The 19,294-nt window shown below is 35.7% G+C and overlaps 1 protein-coding gene across 1 annotated transcript; it reads left to right on the top strand.

Annotated features, from left to right (window-relative positions):
• The first annotated feature begins 1,974 nt into the window (after positions 1-1,974).
• On the top strand, positions 1,975-18,835 carry LOC105039463 (uncharacterized). Its single transcript, XM_010915619.4, has 9 exons — positions 1,975-2,609; positions 4,531-4,671; positions 5,929-6,339; positions 10,047-10,151; positions 13,493-13,633; positions 16,032-16,235; positions 16,577-16,669; positions 16,924-17,035; positions 18,351-18,835. The coding sequence occupies exons 1-9, from the start codon at positions 2,127-2,129 to the stop codon at positions 18,392-18,394; spliced, it is 1,734 nt and encodes a 577-aa protein (XP_010913921.1). The 5' UTR covers positions 1,975-2,126; the 3' UTR covers positions 18,395-18,835.
• The last annotated feature ends 459 nt before the right edge of the window (positions 18,836-19,294 follow it).

Raw genomic sequence — 19,294 nt, 5'->3', positions numbered from 1 at the left:
TTTAATTTAAGATATTATAAAATTATCAAAAAATATCAATTTTGAGATAAAAAAATATCAATTTTGAGATATTTTATCTTTTCAATATCATAATATTAATATAAAATATTATAATTTTGATCTAAGATATCATTATATTATCAAAATTATTTTTTAGAGATATTTTATTTATAAGATATTATAATTTTAATATAAAATATTATGATTTTGATCTGAAATGCTATAAAATTATCAAAAAATATCAATTTTGAAGTATTTTACCTTTTGGATGTCATAATATTAACATAAAATATTATAATTTTAATCTAAAATATCATAATATTATCAAAATTATCTTTAAAAAGTATTTTTTAATAAGATATCATAATTTTGATCTAAGATGTCATAAAATTATGAAAAATATCAATTTTGAGGTATTGTACCTTCTATATGTCATAATATTAAAATAAAATATTATAATTTTGATCTAAAATATAATAATATTATCAAAATTATTTTTGAAAGATATTTTATCTATAAGTCTATAAAGATGTCATAATTTTAATTTAGGATGTCATAAAATTATCAAAAAATATCAATTTTAAGATATTTTACCTTTCGTATGTTATAATATTAATATAAAATATTATAATTTTGATTTATGATGTGATAATATTATCAAAACTATCTTTGAAAAAATTTTTATCTATAGAATATTATAATTTTAATATTGAATATCATAATTTTGATATAGGGTGTCATAAAATTGTTAAAAAGTATCAATTTTGATCTAAGATGTCATAATAGTTATCTAAATTATCATAATTTTCATATAAAATATCATAATATTATCAAAAATATCTTTAGAAAGTATTTTATTTATAAAATATTATATAATATTAATATAGAATATCATAATTTTGACTCAAGATATCATAAAAATATCAAAAAGTATACTTGAGAGGTATTTTACCTATAGGATGTCATAATATTAACCTATAATGTCATAATTTTGATCTAAGATATCATAATTTTATCAAAACTATCTTAAAGTTGTGTTTTATATATAGGATATCATAATTGTAACTTATAATATCATAATATGAATTTATAATATCATAATTTTGACTTTGGATGTCATAATTTTATCAAAAACCATCATTAATAGAAATTATGACATCTTGACTAATTATATAACTTTTTGAAAAAATTTATATGACATACTATAATAAGTACTAAAAAAAGAACTCCATTTGAACCAACCTTATGGATAAGATATATTGCTTGGATGGATAATATTATTTAGATGTTAGTCAATAGTTTTGGATGAATAATTCTCGTTACAGAATAAACTTCAGACATACAGATGCTCAGAAAGAAACTCAACAAAATGAGGAAAAAGAGAGAGAGAAGAACAGCATTCATAATGTCTAATGAAGCTTCAAAATAGTAAAAATATTTTGTTTTAGGGAGAAAGAATATTTTAATTATGTGTAATTTGAAAAGCAGCTTGTGACGTGCATTAAATATATTCGACGATGGAACAAGATACTGCCCTCATTTTCTTCATATTTTTAGATACTCAATTTGATGCGAAATGTCACACATTACATCATATCATAAAGATACTATGTGGACCAATTGGATGAGGCAATGCGCTCCATGTCATATTTTTTACATCGTGGGTGGTGTACAAAGAATTTTGCTAGGGTATACAAACATTTGGGGTGGGCCATTTTTGGTGAGGGGGCGTGGAACCGGGCCTCTTTGGTTGTAACCATTTTTTTGCCATCCCACACTTAATCTAGATTACTCGTGATAATGCTAGCTAAAAAAGATTGAAATACAAAATTAATAGATAAGAAATGGGGATTTTTACACTCCATAGTCCAACTAAAGAAATATAGATCCGATGACGTGGCGGCTCACCATAGCACAGACCACGCCGTCGGCGCAGAAAGAAAAAACGTGCCCGAAAGCAAATTTCCTGTCAGAAAGCTACGACGTGTCAAAAAAATCCGGTACCCGCGAGCACACGAACGCCTCCACCATCCCACTTTTCCGAATCGTCCGCGCTCTATCGCTCGACATCCTCTCGAAGGGGAAACCAAGAAGAGGAAGAAGAAGAAGAAGAAGAAGAAGAAGATATGAACGAAGACCGGATCGATTCCTCCACCTCCACCTCTGACACCACCGCCGCCGCCGAGAAGGACCCCTCCGCGGCCCCCTCCCCGCTCCTCCGCCCCCGCCGCGAGCTCTTCGAGCACGGCCTCCTCCCCATCTCCAAGCTCATCTTCTCCGACGGAACCCTAACCCTAGCCTCCCTCAAGAACAAGCTTCTCCAGCGGTCCATCCCCTCCTCCGACCGCGTCGACGCCCTGACCATCGCCGACGCCCTGCAGATCTCCCCCGACATCGCCCTCCTTGTCCTCGGCACCCTCGCCGCTGTCCTCCCCTCCGATCCCGGTTCCGCCGGCACCGCCGACGTCCACGACCTCGTTCTTTTCCTCTACATCCAGTCGTATAAGCGCCTCCTTCCTCGGGCGCACAAGGACTCGGCTGCCGTCGCCGATGTCTGGCCCTCCACCTCGGCTTTCGATGGATACCTATCCGCCCTCTCGCCGCTTCAGGTAGGGGATTTCTTTCCGTTCATATCTTTCTTTTTTGAATCCCTAACATTCGATCCAAACAAGCTGCCGTAGATGTCATGTTGCTGCTTATGATTTCGTGTATTTGAAAAATAAAATAATGGAATTGACGATTTCTAGTACAGACCAGGGGAGAAAGTTAATCCAATAAGTTCTACACCACAAGTGTTCGATGGTACGTTAGGAGTTGTGCGGTATACAGCTGCAGTTGCGGTTTGATGGGAATTAATATACGTACCAATATAAAACTGTTGCTCACGGAAATTGATCTACATGCAAACTAAAACAGTCATTGTTACAGGAAAATAAAACATTTGGAAGAAGGATTTTAGTTAGGTCAGACAAGTTCAGATTAAATTGTCTTTGTTTTCTAGAGGACATTCAGCAAGATGAGGAAATCAGTGAGAACCGACGATGAATAAAAATGGTTATTTATTTATTTATTTTTTACTATAAAGCTAATGCCATCAGCTTCCTCCCCTTCTTTTTTTCTGGGATGCGAATGACGCCCATGGTGCTATGTCCAGTCATTTATAGTATACTTGAGTCCATAAGATTTCATCTAGTACACTAGATAACTGTTGAAAGTGTGAGATTGTATATCAAAAATTCGTGGCAAGCCAATCAACAGGCTTGCTACGTATCTGGCCAAAAAGGGCTCTGTTTTAGGTCTTGTTAAGTAAGCCTTGAAAGAAACTGGGTGTTCTCAACAACATTCTGTATCTGGTAAAGCAGAATAGTACTATGTAGGTGACCAGGAATTATGACGATGTGGTTTCTAATGAAATATTTGGATAGCTGATCAATTGATCTCAGGGTGTGCATAATGTACCAGGCCCATCTCCCCATCTCCCAAACATTCATTTATGATTCAACATCCATTTATGGCAGAAATGTGATGTAAAGCCGCTTCTGAACAGTATCTCTTAACATAAAATTCTCATTGACTAGTTCTTGTTGGTGATGAGTTTTGATGAAATATTCCGATGATATAAATCTTGGGACATGTTTCTTGTTTACTGCTGTCAACATTGTTTCCAACCACATTCATGTTAAGAGTGCGAGGTCCTTTATATCGAGCTCTTAAATAAATGATCCTGCATCATTTACTTGATTGAATAGGGAACTTGTTTATTATCAACTATTTTCATTTTCTGGACTTCACCCCTTTCTTTGGTTTGTTCCTTTTCTTTCGCTTTCAAAGGTGGTAATTGAATGTCGAAGCAAATTTGCAACTGAAGAGATTTGCTGCTTTGAATCACCATAGACTTTTTATAATAAAACTTGCTGGTACAATCATATTAAATCAACACAATAATGGCAAAGAAATGAAATTAATGGAAGAATAAGTCTAGACCATAAGTGTCTCACATGAAATCCTTTTTGGTTTTGTTGTAGTTTTTATGATCATATGATTAAAAATCGATCTGTAGGAAGTATCATTTGCTGATCTTCTGAGATAATCATGATGAAAATCTGTTTTGCAACTGGACCCGATAAGTCAAATGACCTTCCCCCTTTTAGCGATCATATACTACCTGGGATCTTGTAGTTTATTGCTGCAAATATCTGAACTTCTGCATTTGATTGCTTTTACCCCCCAAAAGCCTGGAGTTCCCTTGAGCTTTTTCTTTCTTAAGATCAACATAATGAATGGAGCATTTCAGATGATGAGTTTAGAAATTAATTCTCATATTGTCAAACTTATGGAGAACGTTGAAAGTTGTAAGAAGGAAACCTTGCATTTAAATTGTTAAATTGAATCATCATGTTGCCTCAGCTTTGGATATTATCAATTGCTTGTATTCAATTATCACAGCTCTTATAACAGATTCCTGTAAGATTTATAATTTTGCTAAGAATTTACTGCCTTTGTTGTAATTCTGTACTTTGTCCATTGCAGCTTGTACGCAGTAATAGTCGTCGTTCTATGCCTTCACAAGCGGATGAAGAAGCTCATCAATTATCATATTTACAGAAGCATATGGCCAACATACTTACTCTATTGGCAGAGTCCATTGAAGGCGAGGGTGATGAGTCTCTGGTTGTTACACTAGGATATACTGCTAGTTTTTTTCATTCTTCACTAGTTGTTTAAACTTCTCTCTCTACTGAAATATTATGTTTTAAGAATAAAAGCATATAAAACATGTTTTGAATTATTTTCTTTCTGTTTTCTCATGATGGAATATGTTAGAAGCATACATATTATTTAATTTAGTAAGTCATGCAGGCCAACATTTGACCTCATGCACTGAGAAATTCTAATCTGATAATTTCCCAATCCAGGTCAAAAATAGGGTGTGAAGTCGGAATTACCTTCAGACCTTGCAGAAATACCTGCAACAGATTGAAGCCTCTATCAACTAGAGGTGAATCTTTTGTCCCAATACTAGGCATACTTTCTGTTTGTACCATACCAGCCAGAAGCCGGTATCTTGTGCCCCCCCCTTGAGATTGATTCCTAGATGAACGTGTCAGAACCTGCCTGATTTATCCTGAGCCAGCCATGAATCGACCTCATACTGCTTGTTACTGAGCCTAAAGTTGTCTTGGAATTTTTTCTTTTTTTGCATAATACCAAATTGGGCACAGTGTCTGTATGGTATGTACTGCAGTAATACCGTATCATCCAATGACTGGTATGGTCCCATACAGCAATTTCTAAAACCTTGAAGGATACAAGAAATGATGGGGAATATTAGAGAGGCAACAGGCCTGTAATTTACAGTTTCAGTCCAAAATTACAGCCAAAGATACCCCCTCCCCGCCTTTTCTTTAAAAAAAAAAATTTGATATGTCAAACTGGTGCAATTTTTATGTTTACACTGTTGATTGAGATTATGTTTATGTTCATGTTGCACCATGCATCGATGATGCACGAAGCAGGTTGTGGGCAGGTCGATGATGCATCCCAAGCATCGCAGATAGGGGACACATGAGAAGTGGAGAGATGTTTATGTTTAATCTTGCTTTGCTTTTGTTTTGAAATTTATGCAGAGTCATTTCTACTTTATTGCACACTGCTAGTTTACTTTTTTGCACCAAATTTTTATATCAGTATATGATGCATGGTTTAGAATGTAATAATGGTCTAAAAGTTAGTTCCTTTTTTCTTTATTGTCCATGATTAACTTATTTATTTAAAATAAATGAATATGTATCTATTTACTTATCAAGCCAATGTTCTTATTGCCTATTATGGATCTTCAGAAACATTATATCAGAGCCTGATGCTTGTCTTAGGTCAACCATTTGGGTCATGTTTACCAATAGAAGTGTAATTTTGGCTTGTTTGTAGGTGATACCATTGGAAAGGTTTGAGCACTTGGGGTTCCTCATTCAGTTCTCTGAAGGAATTCCATTGAGAGAAGCTGCTCCTTTTTTTGCAAATTCAGATCCAGAGATGCCCGCTGTACCTGTCCCTGCTGCTCATGTTCATGACTGGGTTTTGCAACACATAGCTGTTTCGTTAGAGCATAACGCTGAGAGGGTATCAGCAAAAGAAAATGGTCCACAAAATTTCTCAGATCTGGATGTGCCTATGTTTGATGCCTCTGTAAGTCATATAAGGGTACAAAGCAGCAGCTCACCTACTGTGACCTCTATGCAAAGCAGTCCTGCATATTCTAGAAGTCAAACTTTTGTAGAGGGTATCTCAAAAGCTTCTGTGGTTAAACAGGAATGTGATATTAAAGGACATTCTGTAAAGGTAGTGCTACATCACCAAATCTTTCATCAACATATTTGCAAATTGATCTTTGGTTTTTTCTATAGTGTGTACTTGCTCATTGTTTAGTTTGAGGATCATAAGTTAGATTTTGCCATGCCTAGAAAATTTTGATTGTAACCCATAAACACTGTATAATGTCTATTTGATGAGCTGTTTTTCAATCAACTCTTAGAAAATAAGATTATACAAAACCTGATTTTAGTAAGTTTTAGTTCATTTGTCTGATAAGATGTCCAACCAGGTTTTAAGACCCAGTACTGTGTTTCATTACATACCTAGTGAATCATGTCCTCATAACTGGACTCTAAGCCTTGAATGTCATCCTTCTAGAAACCAAAATTTCATTGCCTGATCACAACTTACTATATCAAGGAAAAGCTTGACTCCCACCCTGCTCCCTCCTTTTCCTTTGCCCCTTCTTCATTTCCTTCTCTTCTTCCACTTCCACCCTCTTTGCATTTGCATTTTCAACGAATGGAATGCAATTTCAACTCCAAAGTCCATTGGCTGTTGATGTTGTAATAGTCATCTCCATTAGCCCGGTTTTGTAGGCGTTTGAAAAGAATCCCAGGAATTCAGAGCTATGGAAGCCAACATATTAGAATTTGTAGGCTGAAGCTAACTGATGTAATATCAAAGCCTATATTCTTCTATCAACGGTTTGGGAGGACTGACTTAACATAATGGCCATTCCTGAACAATTTTTTGGGCACACCTACTTCATCAGGCATACTGCATTTCTTTTTATAAGAACATAGGATTCACAAACAATATGTAATATGAGTGGAATTTATCTTTCCCAAATATAACAGAAATATGCAAATAAATAATTATAATTTTCTCTTCCAAGAGAATGAAGAGAAAGCACACTTTGAAGAACTTGTGACTTTTCAAGAGAAAAGGGAGCCACCATCATGTTATCTGGAGTCTGAAGTCTAAGTCATGATGCTTATGAGGGAGTTTATCAGATATTACAAGAACAGATATCTTTAGGGAATAATATTTAACAGTACAGGGCATGATGAAGGTGCTCAAATAACTGTCTACATCTTAAAAGACTCCATTATGTATTGGGAAGTGGAAGCAACCTTTAGAGAGCATACAGTGAGTGGGAGAAAGGATGGTTGACACCTTACTAGACTGAAAGTACCAGTATTCCAAGGGAATATATAGGTAGTAAGGGTTGCAGGATGGAAACAAAAAAGTTGTTTTTTGTTGTGGGGTTAATCAGAAAGTGTCTGAGCTTGAAAATGGTTGCCTTTTCTCCCCCTTCCATACCATTGTGCTGGATCTCATTTTTTTATCTGAATTTCTAGAATTCTTATGAAGCTGACATCAGCAAGGGAAGGAAGTTTGCGTGCACTTAGTCCCAAGAAGAATGGAGTGGGGAGTTTTTCGTACTCTTGTCCTTGATCTTTAAATATGTCCTTGAATAGCAACTCAAATATTTGCTGAAATGATTTTACATGGTCATTTTGCATCAGTAAACTGTTTTTTAGAGGAGATATGTGCTTTGCACTGTAAAGAATCGAATCAAATTCTAGGAGCATTTTCTAACATGACCTGTGAAAAGTGTATGACATGGTTGACTAGAGCATGATGGAGGTTTCTGGAAAGATGAAGGTCATGCACTTTGTGTTTCCTTGGTTTTGTTTGTGTAATAAGAGGACCTTAAAAAGATTTTTAGTTCTTTGACATATACACAAAGATTTTAAGTGAAATGTTGCTAATGGCTATGATAGTTAACCTAGTAGAAATCTTCAGTTTTCACTTTTTCAATTCTTTTTGCATCTGGTGATCATTATTTCTTTATGAACCATCATCAGATGGATTCAATTTAAAAATTTTGAATTTTTGGTGGTCCAAGTTGATGAGATATTGTTTTTGCAAATAAAACTGGTTCCTTTATTTTTTAGAATTATAAATAAATTTGATCACATAGGTATCACCAGATTCCCACCTCCAAGCTTGTTACCTTGTAAAAAGAAAAGAAGAGAGAAATGATGGATCATACTATTGCACAGACCGTTTCTAGGAGCGAGTAGATTGGTGCAAGTCAGACTATATCTATGCAGAAACTTGTGCACCTGATTTGGGAGCATTGTCATGAAAGCAAACTTATGATAAAGTTAAGTTGCTGATGTAGGATTGCCGATTACATCCTAACAAGTGACATGTATGGTTCTAACTATAATGCTCATGTACCAACATGATCCTTCAAGCCCTCAACTTGAATTTGGATGGGACAAACTGATTCTAGAACTTTATATTCTTATTGCTTGAATGAAAAGAAAGCATGTTAAATTATAAACAAGAGCTAGAAGGAGTTTGAGATAACTAATAGCTACACCTTACTATTGAACGTTGTTTGACATTCAAAATCCATCAGAGCCTTCAAAAGGTTGTTTGCAGCTCCCCAGAAACCACCAGGTTGCTGTTGAATGATCTTCAGAATCCATCAGAGCTTGCTTGGATCCATGTAGAGAGGACATTAAAGTTTTTTGCTTAAGAATTAAACTTGTTTATTTTCTTGAATTAAAAAAAAAAAAAAACTGAGGGTGAAAGAGGATATTATAGGCTCCAGTGCCTTACATGGATGGGAATCTGTAGATTTGCTGAAAATTTGATGTGAACTAGGACAACGTTACAAAAAAAAAAAAAAAAAAAAAATCTAGAAGCCAATTTCCAAGCTATTTTCAGTTTACACTATTAGACAACAAGGTTGCCACCACAAGTTAAGCTGAAGTACTGAATTCTGACCATCTGAATGATTTAGACAGCTGAAGCTATGAAGGTCTGACTCTAAGGTTGGCAGAGCTTGTTGACATGACCTTCTAGAAGCCCTTACATGATTGGGCTTGTGATGGTGTTTCAGTTGTGATTCGAGGGTTTGTATAGATGCTTCTGTGCCATCTGACACTCCGACTTAAAGTTGGTGAAGAAATTCCTATCAAACTCGAGTTTGACTTGAACTCAAGTCATGCATGACTAATATCAGCATTTGAATGGTGGTACTGCTGCCTTTTGAAGCTCTGGACAGCTGGATTCCAGCCATCAGTTTTACTGTGGATCTCAGACTCAATTTCTTGCACCTTGTCAGCATGCCACAGAGCATATCTGGTGCCAGTCTGACCAGTTCTTGGGTCTTCTTTATGGTCCCTTAGAGGTCCAAGCCACATATAAGAGAAGTTAGTCTGACTTGCACCAGATTAGCTAACTTAACATCAGATAAGTTGTCTGAAAACTATCTTCTCCATTTTTTTATTAGTTTGCTTTATTTATGGTTGTTTGATAGTTCATAACTTCATATATGAATTATGAACTTATGTTTTTGACAAAATCTCCAAGGATTCCTTCTCACCCTCTCTATGGTTTACCTTAAGATATGATCTGATAGATTGCCTTCATCATTTCTGGATTTGCAGTTAGTATGAATAATATCCAACAATTTTTTGAAAATGGCATGAATAGGAAACAAATTATAAACCATTTTCCTGCCATATGTAGATGCATTAACATATCTGCTGGACAATTATCTTTGTTTCCTCAACAAATGCTGTAAACGTCCTAAAGCTTTTACTACGAGATATTCCTATATGCCTTACATATGCTGAAAATTTTAATTTTAATTGAATTATTTGAAACCTGATCTGGTTTTGGCCATCACAATGAGTTGTCATTTACAGGTTTTAAACTGCCATGACTCGGTGATATACATACTAGCACCATTGATGTATGCTACAGTTTATGGATGTTCTGACACAACCATCATTCTTGGTGCTATTGGTAAGGTATGTTTGGTACTTTTGGATGATTTGTCATTGCTATTATTTCAGCAAAATTTTGTAGAAATTTCTTTTTTTTTGGGGGGGTGAAACTCATAAATTTGAACAAGTTCTTTAAATATGTTGGATTATTCTGTATGGTATTGTCACATGTTTTACAGTTTTGAGTTGTAAAGCTGTCAAACACATCAATTTGCACAATTCTACCTTTTTTTAAAGTAATTATGCACACCGTCTTGTTATCTTTCCTGGGTTCATATTTTGTGAAGCTGTTAAGTTCAAACTATGAAGGATCTTCCACCCAGTGTGCAGAATCTTATACATCTCCTCCAACTTTTCAAGCTTTCTAATGCTTGTACCACTTGCTATGCAAATTTATCAAGATCAATCCATCTTCCCTTGCAAATAATGTTTTCAGTATTCTATCAAACATGGTTCCAAACTTCCAGTGTAGTTGGACTTGTGATCAAGAGCAAGAACTTCAGAGGAATATTGTCTATTCACCGCATGAGGCTCATAAAGCATGTTAAGTGCTTGTTGGAGATATTTAATGGTTTCTAGGTTTATCATTTGGGACCCTTGGGGCTAAAAATAAAGTCTTTGGATTTACTTTGGAGAGGAAGAGAAGAATCTTGTGGTATTTACCAGCCACTGAAATTGGAGTTTGAGGTATTGTTAAGTCTTGGGTGATTTTGTATTCTATACTTGTAGATTGTTGTTACTGTGGTGAATAAAGAGAGATGGCACTTATGGATCATATTTGCTTATCCACGATAAGAGCAAGACTACCAGGTGAAGTTTTCTGTTGGTACTTATTGGAAGAATCTTAAATATCAACCACCAGAGGGTAATTGATTTTGTAAGTTGCAGAATGTAGTCTTTGGAGACGCCATGCGCAGTACATTATCATTGTTGTTTATCAAGTTTCTCTTTTCCCATAATTTAGCTGTATAATCATATGATTTTGATATAAATTTGATATGCCCAAAACTTTATTATGAATTCTACTCAAAATGATTTTGGTTAAATTTGAGTTCGGATATAATTGGACCCAGGGTCTTCATTTGCTTAGGAAAATGATCGAGTGTTGTGATACCACCTCGTTTGTGTAATCTTTTAATTGAAATACTCATCCCGATAATGTTCCTATGAGGTTTTTTTCTTTTCTTGGGCAGGCTACTTATAATACTTTGTGCCAAAGAATTGTGGTGTGAATTTTCTCTCCCCATCTTGCTTTACTTTCCAAGACTCATTTGCAAAGTACATACTCTGAACATCTCTAACAAGTTGAAAGAGATTAAAGCCTTAAAGCTGAATTAATGTGTGCCTGTCAAGCTGTCAACTTTTGCTTTGCAAGTCCTTTTAATTTGTGTCGAAGGAAAATAATATTGTTAGGATAGAAATGGAGAAATTCAGAACAATGTTTGAACTGACTAGTTTTTATTTTACTTTCTTTTTGATGTTTCTGGAAGACAAAATTTGGCAACTTTCATGATTTTTTCAGTTTGTTACCACGTGGATGTTTTTGTTGTGTGTTTTTTTTTTCTAACAATAGGAACTGAAGCCTAAACGATTTTATTAGAATAAGAAACAGTTGGAAAAGCAAGGAACTAGTAAAAGTAGAGGAAGAAAACAATATTTCAATTCATTACTTTGTGGGATGCCTTGTTTTTCTTTTTTCTGGATCTGCTAAAGTATATTGACGGACTACCAAACTCTAATCTGTTTCATGAATCCTTTAAATGCAGCAACATCCTTCTCAGGCACTGGCGTCATCCAAAATTTCAGTAACATGCTCACCTTCTGGACCAAACCCATCACTCCAGTGCTTTCATTTCTAAATATCCTCCTATTCCTCGCTAACCAAATTTGCCAGTGAACAGCTGCCACCAACATTAACCACTCATTTCTCCAACCCCTCTTAACTGACCTCGATCTGCAGTTGCCCCACAGATCTGAAACTTAAGTAATCTTCTAATCCTGAGGAGCCTTCTAAAGTGCTTCCAGAAGCCCTTTACACATCACATCTCACAAACAAATGATCTACAAACTCATTCTCCCTACAGTGGATGCAATTACAAGGCAGATTCCATTTCCTCTTCTTCATATTATCTCCAGTTGACAGCCTATTATATACTAAATGCCAATGAAAAGCCCTTATCTTTTCAGGGATAGCATTCCTCCAGATTGCAGAACAATAAGGAGAAAGAACTCCTTCCTTTTGAAGAAACTCGTAGTACTCTTTAGTTGCAAAAATCCATGTCTTGTTCCATTTCCACATCACCCAATCTCTTTCATTTGATAAGGTTCCCTGATGAAGCAACTGGTCCAACTCAGTAACTTCTTCTTGGTCCTCCTCTGTTAATGGCTATCTGAACTTAGGCTAAACAGAAGCTGCTACTAACCTCTGTTACACAATCAGCCACCAAACTATTCTGATTCGCTGCAAGCTGAAACAATCTAGGAAACAACTGATTCAAGACGAGCTTCCCTATCCAACAATCCTTCCAGAACAGTGTCTTCTCCACTTCTCACCTTTACCTATTTTTCCTAAAGAAATTCTCTTCTGTTCTGAGAACATTTTTCCAGATAGGTCTTGTATTTTTCTATTGTACAAAAAGGAACTACCCAACCTCCTCCTTTATAATATCTAAGATTGGCCAGAAGTTTCCAAGGTAAGCTTCCTTCTTGACGTAGGCACCACCACTACTTAGACATCAGAGCTTCATCGAACAATTTTAGATCATTCATCCCAGCCCTTCTTCCTCTTTCAACCGATCAACCGTCCTCCAATTAGCGAGATGCTGGCCCCTTTTGGCTCCTTTCTCTTTCTGGAGGAAGCTTCTTCTCAGTGCATCAATTCTCGTCCTTACCTAATTTGGTAACAGAAATGCAGACACGAATTACATAGAATAAATAAGAGTACATAACTGACTGCAGCCTCCCCCCCAAGGGGAGAAACCTTGTTTTCCATCCAGCCAGCTTCTTTTCTACTTTCTCAGTTAACATCTGTTTGGGATGAACTTTGATAATATTTTAGCAGATTGTTAATCCACTTTTGGATTTTTTTTTCACATGTTGGTTTCCTATGTAAGAAATAAAGAACTAATCATAATATATTGTAGAGCAATATGATATATTATCTTTTTGTTGCTGCTACCAATTATGTGAATAAATCTGTGGTCAGCACTTGCATATTGTCAACGAAGATTACTTTGTTTCAACATTTGTCTCTCATATGTGTATGTATACATGTTCTATATGCTCTCTGTTAATAATAAATCATTCATTTACACTGCTACTTTGTCATTCGGGAATTATACTTATAATTCTTGCATTTTTTTCAGGCTGTAAGAGTGGAGCATTGTGAAAGGGTACAAGTTATCACAGCTGCAAAACGCATTTGTATTGCTAATTGTCGTGAATGTGTGTTGTTCCTGGGGGTAAATCAGCGACCTCTTATTGTTGGGGATAATCATAAACTACAAGTAAGTAATTTGTTGTTCATGCTGGTGCATTCTTCATTTTTTGTCTGCCTGTTTATTATACATACATGCATACATACGTACATGAGTGCTTGCTTGCATGGATGCATGAATGGTGGAGTCCAATAATGCAGGGTCATGATGGTAGAGATTGGTGTTTTGGTGTATGTATTGTAGAATTCATTGAGGATAGGTGGAGGAACGTGAGTGTCTAGGAAGTTTTGGAGTTGCATCAATTTAGTATGAACTATGAAGTGGAATTGACCCAGATGATCAGGAATATAAACAGAATCTAGTGGTTCATCACAAGGAGAGGGACTCCGATCCTTTTGAACACAAAAGAAGAGGGAAAAAATAACAATTTGGATGAAGGATGTGTGAAATAATTTGGAAAAGTTGGTTGTGACTGGACCATAATTGGATTGAATGATTAAAAGGGACTCTTGAAGAAGAGACCTGGACAGTTAAGAGAAAGAGCTTGTTAATATGTTTATAGTTGATCATGAATTCTGTTAGTCAGAAATATATCTTCTAGCTGTGTAGCTCCATGTAATAAAATATGTAGCAGGTGGCTCCATGGAATAGAATATGTAGCAGGTGGCTCCATGCAATAGAACACCTTGCCTTGAATCCAGCAGCCAACAAGTCCCAATAGACACTAGTCCGGTCCTGCAAGCTATGTTTAGTACCCTCCATTATTAAAAGAAAGAAATTAGATCCTTCTACTTTGGGAAAAGACCCTTTCCCATGTTAAGTATTCCTCCCCTCTCTCCCTATCTTGAGAATTATGTTCTTGACCTTAAACTTTTGTTTTAGTCATGCCCAACAATATGGCTTATAACCATCAGATTGTGGAAAAAGGCTTGAAAGGAATATAAAAAATGCTGTTAAATTTGAAACACATTCTTCAAAACCCTTGGAATGAAGTCTTTCTTATACATATATATTTTTGGGCCTGATTGATTTCAAATGAAGAATATATATATATAGAGGGACTTTGCTCCTCTTGAGAGAAGAGGATATCTACTCATCTTGACTCCAAAATCAATGATGGGACATCCAAATTGACGGTTTATACTATTGATCATAATCTATATCAAGGTTTTAAATACCAGTACAGAAGTCATATCATTCTTCTGATGGAATGATATCTTATTGGTACCTATAGTGCTACCAGAACTGATAGCTTCCAAAAGAATGAAAAACCATATGCATAGATACCGACCTATATAGTCAGTACATTACCATCAGTATGCACCACATACGAACCAGTACGGCAGGTATGTATCAGTACAGCTGTTTTAGCCTTCGAGCACCCATGCTGATGCCAGTTTTGCTCTGGAACTGTACCTACCAGTCGTACTGTCCAGTTCGGACGGTTTTTTAAACCATGATCTGTACTGCTAAAAAGATCTAGCAATCAGAAATCACATATTTTTGCGGTCTCTGACCCTGACACAAAAATGGACAGTTTTTATTGAGCTAGTTTGCTAATACATGATCGAGCATTTAAATTGAGAATCCATCTTATCGATTATAATCTAGACATGTTAAAACATGTATAGATTGAAAATTAATAGATTTAATTCTTAAATCATAGCAAACATGGCCTTATATCATTTTGGCCATTCATTTTTGCACACACTTGATATTATAGGTCAAGAGATTACCAAAATATGGGATTGTTGGTTTCTAGGCATTTCTAGCAATACTGATCACGAGTAACTTTGTGAATCTTCAATTTGAATGTCTCATTATTGATTTTGGAATCGAGAGGAGTAGATACTTTCTCCTCTCAAGAGGAGCATAATTCATTTATAATTATGCAATGATGTCACCATCTACTGATGACAGTTGATTCTTTGCAGCGTAGAATACAATGTTGTTTTCTTAGATGATATTCTCTCTTTACCTCATTCGAGTTCAGAATTGTTCAAGAGACTCCATCTCTCATATCCTCAATCTGTTAGGATTCTAAATATGCTGATACTTGATCTGTGAACATGCTATGCCTCCCCATTGTTAAAAGAATTTAGACAAAGAAACTATCCTGGTTATGATTGCTGCTGGGAATCTAGCAGTGAAAAAGGGAATCTGAACTCCAACTATCAACCTGGAAGTAATTTATTTTGAAAAATAATCAATAAAAGACTATTTTGGAACCCATGCAACCTGTGCAATAAGATGTAGAGAACCTGTTGTAAAAATTTCCTTGTAACGTCATGCGTCCTTACAGTGTTCCAAAATATCTGGACTATGATGAGCACCAAGAAGCACCAGCACATAAGACATAAAAATGTTGAAGTTACCAGTCCTAATTCAAATTATTCAAAAATAGATGTGCATATACATCTTTAATTTTTCATGCAAGATTGAATTTCTGCCCCCCTTTGTCCAACAGGTGGCACCATTCAATACCTATTATTCTCAGTTGGAGGAGCACATTGCTCAAGTTGGTGTGGATTTAACTGTCAACAAATGGGATGAACCATTGGTGCTTGGAATGGTTGATCCTCATGATTCATTATCCCACCCTGCAGGGGTTTCTGATGTCCAAGCTGGGTCTGCGACATGCCTTGATCCTGGTCAATTCACTATTTTTTTGGTATGCCTCAACTTTACTAGGCTGATCTGTGTAGATGGTGTGGTACATTTTTTTCCCATTATGGCATTATTTTTTTTGGAATTTTTGGACATCTTTCCTTTTTAACTCCTTATATTATCAGGCATCAGTTATTCTGCCACAACTTTTTTGATTTGTCAACTCCCAATATTCCTGATGCTGTTAATTTATATTTTTGCTCAGTCATCATAATAAGATGTTTATCTGTTGCCTGAAATAAGAATCCTAACTTGATCTGCTGTCTGTAGACGCCTCTTGAATATTTTTTGCCATTCCGTTCAAATGTGAAATCTGGTGACTTAAATCTTTCATCTTGGGTCCAGATTCCGAAGTGTTTAGGAGCTGAATCTCCACAGCCCACAAAATACATTCCATTTCGATTGCCTGAAATTTACTCAGAGTCCCAAAGGAGAAAGGTAATATGTGTGCTAGCATATTAATAGCACATAGTTTGCATGCCCCGCTCTTATGCTTATTTCTCTCTTTATTTCACAAAATTTTAACTATAGTGTCACATTATAATTATCCATAATAATTATCTATCTAAATCAACACGTATGTTGGTTTTTGTTAACAATTCCAGTGCTGGCATTTGACAATTTCTTTCCTTTATATGCAAGCTATTGTATTTTCTTCTAACTTGTTTACATGTAATATAATTAAATTTCAGCATTCAGTTCTGAGTGATATCCAACAAGCTCTCAGGGATGTGCAACTCGATGCAAATCGGAAAAGAGACTTAGCAATGGCGTTGCATGTGCATTTTAAAGACTGGTTATATGGTAATTCTTAGATGCTTAGTTCTATTTAACAACCCAGCACCCCTCTGTATCAATATCACATGTCCAGAACATCAGTTAATCATTATGAAAAAAAAAAATTTTGGAAGTAGAATATTTATCTTTATATCATCAATATCCTTATGTATTTTAATTTTTTTTTATCCAAAAAATATTTCTGTTAAGACTACGCATGTCCCATAATATCTCATGTTCCAATATTGGATGGTGGTTCACTCATGATCATGAATTTCATAGCTAAAAGATCTGCAGAACTGATGATGCCTGTAATGCTACAGACAACCATCTTGTGTGTGTGTGTGTGCATATGTTCATGTATAGCACCTGAATTTTGATATATTTGTGACAGTAAAAATATCTATCGCAAACACCTTTGGTTTCTAAGGGAAAGACATGGAATAGGCTTTCCATGTTCATACTGGTGTGAATGGACATACAATTCCTAAAAATTTAAATTGGCATTTTTTTCATTGTTTACTCTTTGGGACCACATGCTCCGGGTTTTTCATGCTTATAGAAGAACTTGGGACTCATTGAGTTCAGAATGTGTTCTGCAACTGTTAACACAACTTTCCCTGTTAATACAATAGTGCAGTATTCTGCTATTTGTATTTGCCAATTAGGTTCTGCGGTATGATTATCAGTTTCTCATTCATGATGATTCTAATTGCAGTTGTTTTATGGTCCCGAAAATATATCATATCATAACTTGTTTCTTGTCTGCTGGTTTCAGTTAGGTATTCTCCTCAGCAACCTTATTCCTTAATTCTGCTCTGTTGTTGGGTTAACATGGATGTTCCGTTTAAATTTTTTATCAAAATACACAAATAGCGAAGGACCAGGGGCTTATCCTCTGGATTTAGAATAACCCAAGATTTTTTCTATGTTCCCTGATTTCTACAGAGTTTTGCATTATTTGGATGTGAGAACACCAAGTAGTGTTGGTTATAATACTTGAATTGGCAAAATAGGTATAATTTTATAGCATATTCTGATGCAGGGAAAGATCTGTGACTTATTATCTGGTGTTATAATGTGTCATTTTCTGTTGTAATCAATTAAAGAGACTGATTGCATGCTTTGCATCTGAGTGATAACTAAATTTAACATTGAAGTGGAAGTAGTATAACTATTTTTTCTTGCAATGCCTGTTCATCTTATTGCTAATTTATCCATTGCATTAGATGATACCATATATGTTCTGGAAACACTAATGCGCATGTGGACTGCTGCTTTTTTTTTTCAGAGAGAAACGGGTAGAAGTTTGACTGTGCCAACTTTTTAATCTGTTTTGCAGCTTCTGGAAACATACGCCAGCTTTATTGTCTGCAAGGTGATTGAACTGATGTGTATTTATTGTGGAAGGTGTAATCCTAGGCTTCCTAGGTCTTGTAAAGTAAGACCTCAGCTCAATACCTCTGTAGCGCATCCGGGCCACTGTCAAAATTTTCGTCCATTGCAGTTGCTGGTGTAATTGTGTATTTATGACTGGATATATATCTGGTTACCCAATTCGTAGTGGGTCAACGAAAGCAACTGGAGTATGCGTGCATATTGTTTTCTAACCTCGGATTCTGTTATTAAGATGGGGTTTTTTGGATACACCTTAGGGCTTGTGGGTGGTTTGTGTGAGGATATTGTGGTACGTAACTGGGTGGAGATGCTGGTAGCTGCACTGGAATCGATTTGTTTGCTGCTGAGAAATAAATCAATAATCTAAATCAACTTTTTTTTATTGTGTAATAATGGTTTTAGCATAAACATTAAAATTGGTACTGGACCCTTGGAGTTTCTTTGCCAGCTGCTTGCCTAAGTCTTGTGTTTAAAATTTTGTTAAATCATGTACTGTCGTCAGCAAATTATCCGGCCAATCGAGGGTGTTTTTATCACGTTTGCATGGGCCAACATTGCTTTGTTTTTTTTCTTTGTAAATATTATTTGCTGTTGGGTTTTCAATGCTGGGACTTCTGTATATGTTTATCGTCCACAGGCTTGTCTAGATGTTAGAATATGTTGTCCGTCGAATTTTAGATCCCTGAAGTGTAAGAATGCTGGAATACTTTTTGAAGGTGATAACACCAATTAAAGAATTGTTTACTCCATGATTTCCTTAATCAGATAAAGATATCTAGTTCTTCTTGCACCGCTAGCAACCCAGCATCAACGAATGCAAGGCTAAGACAAAGGAGCAACGAAACAGGCCCTAAATGAACCATATGAATCATATTCATGGACTGCTTG

The sequence above is a fragment of the Elaeis guineensis genome, chromosome 1, assembly GCF_000442705.2.
Source record: "Elaeis guineensis isolate ETL-2024a chromosome 1, EG11, whole genome shotgun sequence".
Classification (NCBI taxonomy): domain Eukaryota; kingdom Viridiplantae; phylum Streptophyta; class Magnoliopsida; order Arecales; family Arecaceae; genus Elaeis; species Elaeis guineensis.
This window is presented reverse-complemented; position numbering and strand designations above follow the sequence as displayed.